This window comes from Corythoichthys intestinalis, chromosome 1 (assembly GCF_030265065.1).
Source record: "Corythoichthys intestinalis isolate RoL2023-P3 chromosome 1, ASM3026506v1, whole genome shotgun sequence".
Lineage (NCBI taxonomy): Eukaryota > Metazoa > Chordata > Actinopteri > Syngnathiformes > Syngnathidae > Corythoichthys > Corythoichthys intestinalis.
Genome location: NC_080395.1, coordinates 60180301 through 60197296, shown reverse-complemented (window position 1 = coordinate 60197296; position 16996 = coordinate 60180301). Strand labels below are relative to the sequence as shown.

General features: G+C 39.0%; 1 protein-coding gene across 1 annotated transcript in view; it reads left to right on the top strand.

Moving 5' to 3' along the window:
• bbs4 (Bardet-Biedl syndrome 4) overlaps positions 1–14450 on the top strand; it is a 30205-nt gene extending 15755 nt beyond the window's left edge. Inside the window, exons 7-16 of the mRNA XM_057847117.1 lie at positions 166–219; positions 296–423; positions 4006–4060; positions 4149–4217; positions 4414–4566; positions 7558–7729; positions 12098–12167; positions 12248–12392; positions 12469–12673; positions 14262–14450. Of these exons, the coding sequence (XP_057703100.1) occupies positions 166–219; positions 296–423; positions 4006–4060; positions 4149–4217; positions 4414–4566; positions 7558–7729; positions 12098–12167; positions 12248–12392; positions 12469–12673; positions 14262–14398 (1188 nt within the window). The 3' untranslated portion in view covers positions 14399–14450. The remainder of the gene's footprint in view (positions 1–165; positions 220–295; positions 424–4005; positions 4061–4148; positions 4218–4413; positions 4567–7557; positions 7730–12097; positions 12168–12247; positions 12393–12468; positions 12674–14261) is intronic.
• The last annotated feature ends 2546 nt before the right edge of the window (positions 14451–16996 follow it).

Here is a 16996-nt window from a genome sequence, read left to right as displayed (position 1 = left end):
ATGTGCATTGTGCCATGGGGCATAACATTTTGTACTGCCTGCTGAAGTTTGGGGCAATCAGACTCTGCAGTCCTGAACGATAACTACATTTGAGTAGCTATCCAACTGTGTACTAAAGGACTAAATGCTTCAGACTTGTAAGAATTAAACTTTTCCTCACCTCAGGAGATCAGTCACAATCTGGGAGTATGTTATTTCTTCATCAAAGACTACAAACATGTGAGTATGTCAATTTAAGAAATATCTTTCTAACAAAACCTTAATTTGAAAATTAATTTTGCCTTCTGTTTGTCAGGCTGAGGAGCAGCTCAACATGGCTCTCCAGTTGAACAAACATGACACGACTTTCATGATGCTCGGGAAAGTCCACTTGGTGGCCGGTGAAACTGACAAAGCCATTGATGTGTATAAGAGTGCAGTGGAGTAAGTTGAGCTCCGTTTTGACCCCCCCAAAAAATCCATATGCTGAACTTTACATTTGAATTGACACAACCGAGACTGAACAAAAAAAAATGTAAAGGAACAAACATTGACTGATGTATGCCCAATATGAAATGAAAGTTCTGTTTTTAAATCTGGGACAAAGAAAAAGACGCATGAATATATCCAGATTTGCACAAAAATGTAGTGCATTCTTCCACAGAATGCATCACCTCAGCCCTAAGTTTAATGTTTAAATTTCCAAGAGGTTGGGAGGGTTCTAACACTGCTAACAAATCAACCAGATGCCGGAAGAGCAAATATTAGGAAGCTGCGTTTATTGCTACTTGTCATTGTATAGCAAAGTACAGTTTTTTGACACTATTGCTACGGAGTTTAAGTAGCACAAGTCAGAAAATGCATCATATCGAAGAAAAAAAAGTGTGTATATAAATCACATCGGACTATAAGACGTGTTTGTCTTGACTAAGTGAACGCAGTCACTGATATACAGTAACTCCAACAACAAAAGAGCAGTTTAAAATAATTGATTATTTGCAAAACTTGAAACCACTTTAAACCACTTTTTGCAGGACGTACTAACAGCCAGCCGTGATGCATAAAGTGGCAAGGCAGGGCATATTTATTTGTATCAGAACATAGATGGGCAAACTATTCCAAAAAAGGCCACAGTGGATGCAGCTTTTCATTCCAAACGATCGAGAGGACACCTTTTTCACCAATCTGGCGATTTACAAATCTAATCAGTTGATTGCAGTCATGTGCTGCTTGTTTCAACAGTAACCTCATTACCTCAGTAACCTGCATCCATAGCGGCCCTTGAGGACCGGTTTGGAATCCCCTGTACTTGAATATGTGAATAGTATGTGTGCAACAATCACTCACTTTTATAGCCTATCATCAATTTTTACATTAACATTCTAACCTATCTTGTTTTGTCAAAGAATAATTGAAAAAAACACCTACATTCAAATTTCATTTACCAAGAATTGAAATGTGGCAGTATTTTGATTTACTAAAAGAAAATCATGAGGTTTAAGGAAATTGATAAAATAATTGAACAGAACAGAACTACTGAATTCTATCAGGTCTAGAAGTCTTTTTTTTTTTCTCTCTCCACCACATCAACACCTTTTAGTGCTGGAACATATTCAGTATGAGCCAAATGTGAGCTTCCACTAAACAGGTATTAGCGGAATGAATTTATTTACAAAGGAAAGACAGTAATGAGGCCACCTCACGGACTCAAAACAATTAAGATTCCATCCAGTGAGTATATGAAAAATTAAAGGGGAAGTTCAGGATACACGCCAACAAGCTGTTTGGGAGGCATACACGGAGAAAACCTTTCCTCACTCACAATCATAAACGCAAATGTCTGGAGTTCGCCAAGCGGTATTGGGGCTTCAACTGGGACCGTGTGCTTTGGTCAGATGAGACCAAGATTGAGCTTTTTGGCAACAAACACTCTAAGTGGGTCTAGCGTGCCACGAAAGATGTGCATGCTGAAAAGCACCTCATACCCACTGTGAAGTATGGGGGTGGGTCACTGATGCTGTGGGGCTGTTTCGCTTCCAAAGGCCCTGGGAACCTTAATAGGGTGCATGGCATCATGAATGCTTTGAAATACCAGGACATTTTAAATCAAAATCTGTTGCCCTCTGCCCGAAAGCTGAAGATGGGTCGTCACTGGGTCTTTCAGCAAGACAATGACCCTAAACATATGGCCAAATCTACACAGAAATGGTTCACCAGACACAAAATCAAGCTCCTCCCATGGCCATCTCAGTCCCCAGACCTCAACCCCATTTAAAACCTGTGGGGTGAGCTGAAGAGGAGAGTACAGAGGAGAGGACCCAGGTCTCTGGATGATTTAGAGAGATTCTGCAAAGAGGAATGGCTGAAGATCCCTCTTTCTGTCTTTTCCCATCTTGTGAAACATTATAGGAGAAGATTAGGTGCTGCTTTGTTGGCAAAAGGGGGTTGTACAAAGTATTAACACCAGGGGTGCTAATAATTGTGACACACATTATTTGATGTCAAATAATTATTTCTTTATGTGTGATTTTTTTCCCCACTGAATAAATGCACTTGTATTGAAGGTTGGATATATATATATATATATATATATATATATATATATATATATATATATATAGATAAGCAGTTACTCAAACAATGTTATTCATTACTGGAGTATGGAGTAATTATTATAAATCCAATAGTTGTGGAGGGCACTGTAGTTCGCTATACATGTGCTAACTGTGCCGTGTCTGTCATTTCGCATGTACTACTCCCGCCATGCAGGCTCTCGTTTCCGTGAGTCCGTGTCTCTCAGAGTTTTCACGTGAAATTCAAACAACTTAGTAATGCATAGTAACGTACGCCTTTACATCCTCAGTAACGGTAACGCCGTTGCAAAGATGAGAAAAGTAATTAATTAGATTACTCACTACTAAAAAAAAAGAATAAGGCAGTTATTATTAACACTGTTCGTAGATCTGTATCGTTTTTTATTGGCATGCTAGGAAGGTGCCATTGACTCTCACTACTTTAGCCACTACGGAGCCCTGAAACTAACAAATAACTTGCAAACTGCACTGAATTTGTTGAAATCAACTGCACCAACTAATCAAAACCCTGCCAACTCGAAGATTAAGCCGAATATAAAAAATTCTGAACTACCGCTTTTAGTACAAATTTCACTCCTTCCCACGTTAACATGAAAAGAGCGGCAGACATTACAATCGTAATAATTATGTTTGTATCGTTAAAGTATAGAAATGCCCAACAAGTTAATTTACATGCTCATATTAATGACTGTGAATGTCCTCGGGCTAATGTGACTGACTCTAAACGTAATCAGCCGAAAGGATCGGTTATATTTTTCGTGATCATCCGATCACAATCGCAGAAACTTTATGAAATCGGCCCAGCTTGACTGACCAACAGAGTAATCGGTGCACCTTTAGTAAGTCTGTTCTTTCTGACTTATAGCAGGGTCGCTCTCGAATAGCAGAACAGTGTAAATCACTTTGAAACACTCACTTTTCATAGGGCCAGCATTTCAAGAAGGTGTTTCAATTCATTTTAACGTTTCCCCCTCATTTGTCTGCTAATATTTACTTGTCAAGTCAGCATTCAGACATTTCAACCTGGGGAGGCTTTTCATTTCTGTATTGATTTGGTTCATTTCCACCTCAATTGATATGCTGAATATTTAAACATCAGACCTTAGTGTGCATAATTAAATTATACCCGTGTCATAGTGCTCATTATGGCTGCCTCCTGGTGGCAGTAAATGAATCAATCAATTGCTCCAACACTGTTGTTGTTAAATGAGACTTAGCCGTAATGACTTTGATACAAACTCTGATGCCCCCCACCCTTTTTTTTCATTTTGCAATTAATATGCCGCCATTACGTTGAAACAGTCCTAATTGAATAGTCAGTACAATCTTGAAATTTTAACTATGCTTGCTGAAGATTAAACTGGGCCGAATAAAATGAACTATTGGTAAAGTTTCATTTGTTTCCTTTTTTGTTATTTCATTCCCTTTTCAGATTCTCCCCAGAGAATACAGAACTCCTGACAACTCTTGGTCTGCTCTATCTCTCTGTAGGTCAAATGATATTATTGATATCATGTCTACATGGGAAAATTTGTATTTTTGTGCTAATTTATTTGTTGCACTATTTTTTTGCAGCTTGGTAAATACCAAAAAGCTTTTGAGCACCTTGGAAATGCCCTCACATTCGACCCTAACAATTACAAGGTATATGCACACCAATGCACATGTGCTTTAGACTTTGTTTTCTTTGGTTTGATCAACCTACCTGATAGCGTCACATTGAATCATCCCAGATGAAAAGGTCATTGCCTGTCAAATAGTCGACGCCATCATTCACCCTGTTTCAAAGGTCGCATGGGCTTCCTGTAATTCCTCGCTAATGGATTGCTTTTATTTGCAGGCCATACTGGCAGCAGGCAGCATGATGCAGACCCACGGGGATTTTGATGTGGCCATGAACAAGTACCGGGTCGCAGCATGTGCTGTGCCTGAAAGCCCCCCTCTCTGGAACAACATTGGCATGTGCTTCTTTGGCAAAAAAAAATATGTTGCTGTAAGTTGTTTTCTCCTTGGATTTGGTTGTTTCTAAACCTCTGCAGGTAGTAATCCACAAAAGGAGCTTACAAAAAAGAGAATGGTTTATTTGCATCATGTTTTGGAACTTCAAAGTAGGACAATAAGGTTTTAAAATTAGTGTATTAGTTTCCAGCTATAGAGAAATCAACTGTGAATAACCAGCTTGTTATTTTTATCTGGGAATTTCAAACCTTTAATCTGTAAATGAAAGTAGTGCATCAGATATTTTACGCTACATTTGTCTTATGCAATATGTTCATGAATTATATTTAATCTGTGTCAGTCTGCCAGCGGCACTACAGTACAATAAGCCAATCCCTGGTGCGTAGCCGTGCAACAATGAAAACATGTCACTCAGTTCAGGCTCTTTAGTTAAGACCTAAACTCATATTCAAAGTCAAATAGCTCACTGCAACAGACACTCCAGTCTGTATCCTGAGCATTTATTCTTCTTTGTGTGTCTCGAGGGGATATGTGCTTTATTGGCTCATACTCTTACTAAAAATATACTCAGTCTTTGAAAGAATGACACTACACCTCTCACTACCCCCCCCCCCCCCAAAAAAAAAAAAAAAAAAAAATTGTGTGGGTGATTCAGTATATCTCAGAATCTACTGTTAAAGTTTTTTTTTGTTTTTTTTTAACTCTTGTGTTTTCAGAGATTGAGTTGTAAACCAAATATAAGCATCCAATACTAAGCCCTTTTTGTAAGGGGGCAAAGCGTTGTACATCCAATGTAGAATCTTTTTGATCGTTGCAATGCTCACTTTTTATTGAAACTGTCAGATATGATCTAAAATTGGTATTTAACATTAGGCTTAAAGTTTTAGCTGAAAGTCAAAAATATTTGTAACATTTATTACTATTATAGTGATCAATGCAACCATAATAAAGACATGGTTGAAATAATACCTCTGGTTAGCGCTGGGCTATTTAGCGACATAAAAATTTGATCGATATATTTTGGACTCTTTGCAAATGTCCTATTAAATCATGTAAATTATCATTAATTCTTAGTTACCTACCTTTGCTTTGTATCCCATTGAAGCCACATTTCAGAGCTATCCACAATAGAGAATTGGCCACAAAGTACAGTAGTATGAAAAAGTATCTGAACCTTTTGAAATTTCTTACATTTCTGCATAAAATCACCATCCGATCTTTGTCAAAATCACACGGATGTAAAAACATTGTCTGCTTTAACTAAAACCACCCAAACAATTATTGGTTTTCATATTTTAATGAGGATAGCATACAAACAATGACAGAAGGGGGAAAATAAGTGAACCCTCTGCCTAAGGAGACTTAAAGAGGAATTGAAACCAATTTTTACCAAACAATTTAAGTCAGGTGTGTGCCCAATCACTGATGAGTGGTTTAAAGCTGCCCTGTCCACTATAAAACACACACCTGGTAAGAAATGTCTTGATGAGAAGCATTGCCTGATGTGCATCATGGCTCGGTCAAAAGAGCTGTCTGAAGACCTGCGATCAAGGATTGTTGATTTGTATGAAGCTGGGAAAGGGTACAAACTATCTCTAAAAGTCTGGATGTTCATCAATCGACAGTTAGAGAAGTTGTCTACAAATGGAGAGAGTTTGGCACTGTTGCTTCTCTCCCAAGGTTTGGCCATCTACCAAAGATGACGGCAAGAGTTCAACGCAGAATATTCAGAAAGGTAAAGAAGAACCCTAGAGTGTCTGCTAAAGACTTACAGAAATCACTGGCACAGTCCAATATCCCTGTGCACACATCAACTATATGTAAAACTATGGCCAAGAATGGTGTTCATGGGAGGACTCCACAGAGGAAGCCACTGCTGTTGCTCATTTAGTGTTTGCAAAAAGACATTTGGACACTCCACAGAAGTTTTGGCAAAATATTGTGTGGACTGATGAAACCAAAGTTCAATTGTTTGGGAGTAACACACAACATCATGTGTGGAGGAAAAATGGAACCGCTCACCAACATCAACACCTCATCCCCATTGTGAAGCATGGTGGAGGGAGCATCAGGATTTGGGTCTGTTTAGCTGCCTTAGGGCCTGGACAACTTGCAGTTATTAATGGAAGAATGAATTCAAATGTTTATCAGGATGTTTTGCAGAAAAACCTGAGGCCATCTGTCAGACAGTTGAAGCTAAAAAGAGGATGGATGCTGCAACAAGACAATGATCCATAACACAGAAGTTAATCAACTTCCCAATGGTTTCAGAAGAACAAAATACACGTTCTGGAGTGGCCAAGTCAAAGTCCAGACTTGAACCCCATTGCGAGGCTGTGGCATGACCTAAAGACAGCGATTCATGCCTGACATCCCCAGAATCTGACTGAACTACAACATTTTTGTAGAGAAGAATGGGCCAAGATTAGTCCTGATCGATGTGCCAGACTGATCTGCACCTACATGAAGCGTCTGGGGGGTGGCACAGAAGATTAAATGTGATGGTTTACTTACTTATTTTTCCCCCTTTTGTCATTGTTTGCATACTCTCCTCATTAAAGTATTAAAACCTATAAATGTTTGGGTGGTTTTAGTTAGAGCAGACAGTTTTTTTCATCAGTGTGATTTTGACAAAGATGAGATCACATTTGACAATAATTTTATGCAGAAATGTGAGAAATTCTAAAAGGTTCGGATACTTTTTCATACCTCTGTAGATAATTTTCATTAACATAATCTAGTGATATCCGCTATTTTTGCTATTTAATCCAATCCAACCAGAATATGTTCCCTTATTTCTAGCAGTATGGCTCTCGAAAAATTTGGAACAATAGTTCTCAAATACTCCCACTGTCAGGTTTGAAGATGTTTTTTCTTCGTCTTCCTCAACTTTGATGGACAGAGCTTGACTGGTGCATTAGGTCTGCAGAGAATTCCTCTAGTTTTTCTTGATGTTATATTTTATTAAGTTACTTGTCAAACAGTCAGCTTCTGACATCTCTCTCCTTTTTATCTTTTTTCCCAGGCCATTAGCTGCCTGAAGCGAGCTCACTACTTGTCTCCTTTTGACTGGAAAGTGTTGTACAACCTGGGGCTGGTACACCTTACCATGCAGCAGTACGCTTCTGCGTTCCACTTCCTCAGTGCTGCCATCAACCTGAGCCCACGATTGGGCGAGCTCTACATGCTGCTGGCAGGTACCAGCACAAATATGAGCCGGTCTTGCGAAAACAAAACGGAAGCTTGTCCACGCTGTCATAATGAGCAATGACGCCCTCTGGATGCATTGTGTGTACTGTAACTATAAGCCATAGTTCAGTGTGGTGTGGTCAATTTATGGATTTTTACATGCCAATAAACTTCATAGTTTTTATTTGAGCGTAAATATGAAAACGGACAATACTTATATAGCACATTTATCTACATGGTTAACCCATAAAAAAAATGTTCACCAGTCGTTTATGGTCCAGTCTGGCTTTTGTATGTTTACACATTTATATATACAATATATATGAATATATATGAGAAAATACTGTTTTCATGGAAAATATGGTGGGTGTGGCTCATAGTCACGTCTTTAGTTTTTAGCTAAACTAAAAGAAACTAATCTTGTCATTCAGGAAATGCAATACATGGTATGTACAACAAGTATTATTTACACAGTCAGATGTAAAAAGGATCACCCCAGGAAAGCTATTTAAAGCTTTTAATATGGGGCCCAGTTTCCATAAATATAAAATATTGGCCAGATATTCTTACAATATGGACAACATGCAAATATGTATAAGATGCACAAAAAAACTTTTGTCAATATCAGCATTATGGTTTCAAAAATGGGAATTAATAGAAACAACGACGACCGCCCGGCTCGCTCCCTGAACGCCTCATCAGATGAGAGACAGAAAAGTATACACGAGGAGCGCACATGTCCTTTACAGGCTAACTCAGAACCAACAGGCAACAATATGTCAATTAATTTCTAGGGGAAGTTCAGAATTTTTTATCTTCAAGTTAGCTGGGGTTTAATTAGTTGTTGGAGTTGATTTATTCAAATTCTGTGCACAGCTAGTTAGTTATTAGTTTCAGGGCTCCGGAGTGGCTAAACCAGCGCAGGTCAATGAGCCCATCCTAGCATGCCAATAAAAAACGACATATGCATGCATGAAAATCCCTGATGACCCATGCAATCAATAGTGTTAACCAAGTTTTCAGGATGACAGAGCGGAGTAATATTTTTTCCATGGTATTTTCATGTCATAGCCAGCAGCAAATATCCACAGTTTGTATTGTTCCTTGTTCTTCATAGGGAATTTTTGGAAACGCATTTGCCCATTTCTTCTGTCTGTTTACACACCCTCTAAATGAACATTTGACTATGTTGCCGTTCTTCAGTCAAGACTCTGTGGACTGATGCTGCATTCGAGGAAGTTGGAAAATCTGAGTTTTCCAACCTCCAAACAGGATAAATATCAATGGAAAGCCACTAAAGCTGGGGGGGCCCTAGTCGCGAAGTCAGGGGGAAAAAAAGTACCCCGATTTCATGAGTTGCTTCAATTAGATGTCATTTGACAAAATGTGCTGCCTGTCAAAAAGCAGACTGTCAATAGTAAAACTGAAGAAGGCAATTTACAGTGTGGTCTATTTACCTTATACGTAATTTTTTCCTCCACTATTTAATCGGTTATGAGAAGCCATGTTTGCTGGAGGTCAACAAATAAAAAATGCTTGGAACGCTTTGAGATCGCAACTGGTACCATTCGAGTGGGATAAGTACGACTTCCCACCTTCCTTGAATGCAGAATGAGCACCAGTGGCCGAAGCACTCCTCTCTATTGTGGTCGCATTACGCATCTAAAAATAAATAGTCCTGCAGAAATAAATGTACAGTGGCGCAAATAAGTATTTAGTCAACCACTAATTGTGCAAGTTCTCCCACTTGAAAATATTAGAGAGGCCTATAATTGTCAACATGGGTAAACCTAAACCATGAGAGACAGAATGTGGAAGGAAAAAAAAAACAGAAAATCTTATTGTTTGATTTTTAAAGAATTTATTTGCAAATCACGGTGGAAAATAAGTATTTGTTCAATACCAAAAGTTCATCTCAATACTTTGTTATGTACCCTTTGTTGGCAATAACGGAGGCTAAATGTTTTCTGTAACTCTTAACAAGCTTTTCACACACTGTTGCTGGTATTTTGGCCCATTCCTCAATGCATATATCCTCTAGAGCAGTGATGTTTTGGGGCTGTTGTTGGGCAACACGGACTTTCAACTCCCTCCACAGATTTTCTATGGGGTTGAGATCTGGAGACTGGCTAGGACACTCCAGGACCTTGAAATACTTCTTACGAAGCCACTCCTTTGTTGCCCTGGCTGTAGGTTTGGGATCATTGTCATGCTGAAAGACCCAGCCACATCTCATCTTCAAAGCCCTTGATGATGGAAGGAGATTTTCACTCAAAATCTCTCGATACATGGCCCCATTCATTCTTTCCTTTATACAGATCAGTCGTCCTGGTCCCTTTGCAGAAAAACAGCCCCAAAGCATGATGTTTCCAACCCCATGCTTCACAGTGGGTATGGTGTTCTTCCGATGCAATTCAGTATTCTTTCTCCTCCAAACATGAAAACCTGTGTTTCTACCAAAAAGTTCTATTTTGGTTTCATCTTACCATAACACATTCTCCCAGTCCTCTTCTGGATCATCCAAATGCTCTCTAGCGAACTAAGATGGGCCTGGACGTGTACTGGCTTCAGCACGTCTGGCCGTGCAGGATTTGAGTCCCTGGCGGCGCATTGTGTTACTGATAGTAGCCTTTGTTACTGTGGTCCCAGCTCTCTGTAGGTCATTCACTAGGTCCCCCCGTGTGGTTCTGGGATTTTTGCTCACCATTCTTGTTATCATTTTGACGCCATGGGGTGAGATCTTGCACGGAGCCCCAGATCGAGGGAGATTATCAGTGGTCTTGTATGTCTTCCATTTTATAATAATTGCTCCCACAGTTGATTTCTTTACACCAAGCATTTTACCTATTGCAGATTCAGTCTTCCCAGCCTGGTGCAGGTCTACAATTTTGTCTCTGGTGTCCTTCGACAGCTCTTTAGTCTTGGCCATAGTGGAGTTTTGAGTATGTATGACTGAGGTTGTGGACAGGTGTCTTTTATACCGATAATGAGTTAAAACAGGTGCCATTAATACAGGTAACGAGTGGAGCCTCGTTAGACTTCGTTAGAAGAAGTTAGACCTCTTTGACAGCCAGAAATCTTGCTTGTTTGTAGGTGACCAAATACGTATTTCCACTCTAATTTGGAAATAAATTCTTTAAAAATCAAACAATGTGATTTTCTGTTTTTTTCCCCACATTCTGTCTCTCATGGTTGAGGTTTCCCCATGTTGACAATTACAGGCTTCTCTAATCTTTTCAAGTAGAACTTGCACAATTGGTGGTTGACTAAATACTTATTTGCCCCACTGTATAACGGCAGTTTGGTGTGACATTGTTTTGGCCCACATGAGTATTTTGAACAACGATCTGCATTTTGAATTTTTTTGACGTGTTAGATCTGTTAGTATCGTTTCTTTTATTGGCATGCTAAGAAGGGACACTTGACTCGCGCTAGCTTAGCCACTCCGAACCGCTGAAATTAATAGCTAACAAACTGCACAGAATTTGTTGAAATCAACTCCACCAACTAATTTAACACCCGCTTACTCGAAAATTAAGACTAATGTCAAAAATTCTGAACTTCTGCTTTAATTAATCAGCCTGGAGACACAAAAAAAATGCTCTGAGAATTGTATACATTGGCAGAATATACCACCACATTTCATTCTGATCTGTCCACGAATGACTGAGAATTAGCTATTTTAGTGTCCTCACCAAAAAGAGCAAAAACAAAGTTGTCCATTTTTGTGCTGCTTTTACCATGTTTACAACTAATGCCTGAGTTATGCTTCTGCGTTGCGGTGATGGTGTAATGACCACGGCATCAATGACAATTCGATAGTTCTGCGGCAAGGGAACGCTTTGCTCTGTAATTCACCGTCAAGCCACTAGAGGGGTGTGGCGTTGTGTTTGTACGGTTTTGGGGGACTCTTGTTGACTTCCTTTAGTTTTCTTCTGGTTTAACAACAATGCCAACAGTTTTTTTTTTGTTTGCCATTTGGCAGTCTTTATAATGTCTTGACGAGACATTGTAGAGGTTGTCGTACTTTGCGTGTAGCACAACAATGTTTGGAAATGGCGGTAATTTCGCGCTGAACCGGAAACAACAGTCTTCGCGGACAAAGCATGGTTACTTGGGACTTTGGAAAGACAAACCTGACTAATTTTTGGACATTTTCTTTAAGAAAGAAAATATGATTTCGTCGCCAATTCTAATCGTCTTTGCAAGTCTTGGAAAGCCTATCGAAAGAACAATACTTATAGCCACAAACTTCACTTTTCAGTTTTTGACCCAAGTGTCTGATTTCAGTGGAATGGTTCACGATAAAGAGACCCTTTGAAATTTACACTACACTTTTATAGGATTTCAAGTAACATTTCTTCTTTTGATAACAGTGGCTTTGACCAATCTGGATGACATTGAGAATGCTACCAGAGCATACGAGCAAGCTGTGAATCTGGACCAGTAAGCAATCCTATATTTTCTATCGCATTTCCGATTAAAGCTTGAAGTGTTTAATTTCTGCTTGTAACTTTTCTTCACAGATCAAACCCTTTGGTCAACCTGAACTTTGCAATTTTCCTCTACAATCACGCCGACAAGAAGGAAGCACTGAATCAGTACCAGGAAATGGAGAGAAAAGTCAACACACTGAGAGACAACAGTAGTAGCTTTGACTTTGACCCTGAGGTACACAATATGCTGATGTGCTGATATGTTATTTATGCCTCCACATGATCTTTTCGCTGTTGCCTCAATGTCCCAGCTCATAGACATGGCCCAGAAGTTGGGAGCAGCCCTACAGGTAACAGAGAGTTTGGTGTGGACTAAACCGTCCAAAGACTCCAAGTCCAAAGCGGGCTCGGGAGACGCCACTCCGAGCTCGGGCGCTCCTCTCGGTACTAACCAAGCCCTTGGTCAAGCCATGTCTTCTGCTGCTAGCTACAACAAGAACATCCAGCTACCAACAAGTACATTTGACCTCTGTAATATGCACTCAATGTGTTGTTTTAGTTCATTGATTCAGGCTAATGCCACGCTTCTCCGACAGAATAGAGTAGGTCAGTTTCATTGTTCTACCTAAAACACTGCCCCCCAACAACTCCATCAAAACTAGAATATTGAATTCAATATGTAAAATAACTTCAAGTAACAATATGGCACATTCTTGCACCCAAGTGATTGTTAAAGGGGAAGTTCAGGCTTAACCTTCAAGTTAGCGATGGTTTAATTAGTCGGTGGAGTTTATTTAAACAAATTCCGTGTAGTTTGTTAGTTATTTGTTAGTTTTAGGGCTCCGGAGTGGCTAAGCTGGCGCGAGTCAACTGGACAATCTTAGCATGCCGCTAAGAAACAACATAAGCACACATGATGTTAACCATGTTTTCAGGATAAAGTTATTAAAACGTACCATTGCATGTCATTATTGCAGTATGAACAGCTAAATTTGTAATCCAGAAGCTCTGCAGAGGTGCAGGGCAGTAATATCGTGTTTTTTTCACCGCTGATTTTTTAATATCGTAGCCAGCAGCAAGTAACCAGTTAATATTGTTCCTCGTTCCTTATAGGGAATTTTTGGAAACTTTCCTTTGCACATTTCTTCTGTCTGTTTCCACAGCCTCTAGTTTCACATTTGGCCATGTTGCCGGCTGTCAGTTAACTCAGCAGACTGATGCTGCATTCGAGGAAGGTGGGAAGTCATAGTTTCAAACCTCCGATCTGGAAAAATATCATTGGGACGCTTCCACTATTTGATCGCTTATGAGAGGGCAGGTTAGTTGGAGGTCAAAATGTCTTTTGATGGCCAAAATAAAAAACAACTTGTCACGATCAGGAATCTTTGCTGTTTACGTTTGCTTGGAACGCTTTGAGGTCGCAACCGGTACCCTCTGACCGGGATAAGTCCGACTTCCAACTTTCCTCAAATGCAGCATGAGAACGAGTGGCCGAAGCACTCCTCTTTATTGTGGTCCTACTACACATCTAAAAAAATAGTCCTGCAGAATGAAATGAATTACGGCAGTTTGGTGTGGCATTGTTTTGGCCGCATTGGTGTTTTGGAACAATGATCTGTGTCTTGAATTTATTTGACTATGTTGGATCTGTTCGTAGATTTGTATCGTTTTTTAATGGCATTTTTTGAAGGGGCCATTGACTCGCGCTAGCTTAGCCACTCTAGAGCCCCGAAACTAACAATAACTTGCAAACTACACGGAATTTGTAGAAATCAACTCCACAAACTGATTAAAGCCCAGCTAACTCAAATATTAAGCCTAATGTAAAAAATTCTGAACTTCCGCTTTAACTTGTTCTAAGCCAAACAAACCAATGGGCATTATTTTGTTTCAAATGAAACAAGTTACACCAGCTCTTTTCTTTGCCAATGGAAATTGTTCTCCTTGCCCACAACTATTTCAAAGAATTGTTAATTGTTATGCTGTTATTTAAAGGCATCATACATAATTCTTTGCCACATTAATTGTGTTATTGTGGATGGTAAAAGAAAAATTTCTAAAGAATTTTGTAATAACATTTTGATGTTTCTGTCTTTCTCCTTAGAACCCTCAACATCACTTGACCCTGACCCAGACATAGATCCCAGCCCACCCTCTGATCCACCAGGTTCCCCAGAATTTGCCCAAGCAGAGGACCCCAGACCCAAATCCTCTAAGAGAAGATCAAAGGTAGAAGAATGAAATAGTAAGGACAATTTTCTGCTTTTTAGCTTTTTTTTTTGTTGGGGGGGGGGGGGGGGGTTCACTGTTATGTAGAGAAGGAAGATTTAGTGGTGAACTCTCAGAATCGGGAGGTATGGCTGAACGGTGCGAGTATTTTACTTTATCGTAAAATAGGCAATGTTCTTCTCCCAGCACTCTCACTTGATCCATATATAAAGGTCTAAATACAAGAAATTGTTTGAACTTGTTTGCAAAAAATGGATGCTTCCCCAAGGGCGATTGAATGTCATACAGTAGAATGACTGGGAACACATGCTGCTACGAGAAATGTCAGTGCTGCAGCAATCATCGTTCGAATACAAAGTTGCTTACAAGATTAGATTGCTTTGATAAATATGTCTTTTTGTCTGGTGTAAATAGTAATTTTGATGTATCAAATGTCAAAAGTATGTAAAGCATTTAATATTAAATACTAGATTTGTGGACTTTTTACTTAGACACTGTGCTTATTGGTAGCTATAGACGAAACCAGCCCCATTTTGGGGGGTGTAAAAAGTAATGACTCAATTATTCAGCAAGCACACACACAAGTGAAGACAATAGCAAAGTAGTAAAGTCTGCAAGAGCATCAGTAAAATGTTGAGTGAGGAAGAGTTTGCCTATTTCTTTGTGTAGTGTGCTGATGCCACAAAGGGAAAAAGAAAGAAAGCAAGGTCAGAGTGGTCAAGAAGACCATAAAATGAAACTTTTATTCAACCACATTAATTTCATTTGCCAATATTCATCCGTTAAATCCATATAGGAGAAAAGGACCCACACACAAACTGCACATGGACAGGTCATACTTGTTCATGTTGTATTTAATAAAGAAGCATTTTTTAACTAAACGTTTTTATCACGCATTTTATAATAGTGTATAGTGATGCAATATTTCCAACCTGTTTTTTTTTTCAAACCTAACATTTTGAAACATCAATTCTACATATTCTTTGTACAGTTTACATTGTAAATCAGTGTGTTCGAATAGCTATATATGAAAAAAATATATATATATATTTTACAGTTCACCTGCATTTATTTATTTCTGCATCTGCTTTAATTATTTTAGTGGTTCACAACTGCATTATTTAGATCCCACTGCCATGTATTGGCCTTAGACATTCAACTGCACAGTAATGCAGAAAATGAAGCTTAGACTGAACAACAGAGATACTAAATAAAATAATATTAAAAAAGGAAAATGTAGTACAGACTGGACAACACAAAAACAAATCATGTTCTACATTTACTACAGTGTTGTCTGTTAATTAAATGAAATGGTTACATTAAACAATGCATTTTTATGTAATAATGTAATAAAAAAAGAACAAAAACTAGTTTCCAAAATATTCCTTTCCTATTGAATTAAATTTTCATTAGTATTATGGGTTTACTGAGGTTAAACTGTTACAAGGCTTGTCTGATTCTCATTCTTCTTGTCTGAAAATAAAATGTACATCGTATTCGAGATATATGAATTATTATCTGTTCAGATCGCCATCACAATCATTTTAGGATTTCTATCAGGACACACAAACATGCAGCAAAACATTGGAACTGATATTATAATAGTCCGTTGCACCGCCGCGAGCACCATCACAATGTCCTCTTTTGTGAAGCTCGATTTGCCTTTGTTCTCAGCTAATGGTAAGTTTTGTTTCACAGCTTTTCTTTCAACATAATGTGCATAAAATGTTTTTCTATAGTAGTTTATTGTCATGGATATCCAAAAAATCTGTAACAATGACCTTGGTAATCCAAGATAAGGATGATTTCCCTGTTCAAATCAAATAATTCAAATAAACTCCTTTCTTCTTATGTTTTTCGTTTTTTTTTTTTTTTTTTTTAATTAAATGAGTCTGTTTACCCTTCCTTTCTCACCCTTGTCCAGTGCAATCCACTCACTGAGGACATTTATATGCCCACTTGAATCACATCATCAAAAGTGTCAGCTGTCATTTCAGTAGATCCAATGTCGTCTTTTACCTGTCAGCTCCTCTTCATCACGATTGCCTGTTCACCAGTGTTGATGAGTAGTCCTGCTTCACATCACATCATCCGGGAGGCTGTCTTAGGCTGACAGGGCCCATCAAAATGATGCCGTCCTGACTGGCCGCATTGCTCCTGAACCTGTTTCACGCATTCTCTTTGGATTTTTACTGATTGAACTGAGAGTGTTTACATGCACTGCTGGGGTAATAAAGAGTCTGCACAGTCGGCATGCCTGAAGTGCCTATGCTCGCGATGTTAACAAGGCTGCTCTTTCCCATGTGCTCATTTGTGGAACGTTGCTTTACCATTCGTCATCTTTTTACATTTTACATCGCCTGTGGAAGTGCCCCCGAGCTGAACACCGTTTGCATCTATCTACCACAAAATGGTAAGCAACTCAAATTCCACGTCTTTTCACATTCTTCACTATTAAAGTAATCCGATCCTGCCACAAGTAAAACCTAATCCTTTTGACAATCACACTGTTGGTGTCATGGTGGGATTTTGATTATAATCTAGTGACCAAAGTGTCCAAACTACAGTCCGCGGGCCAACAGTGGCCCGCTGCCCATTTTTTATTGGCCT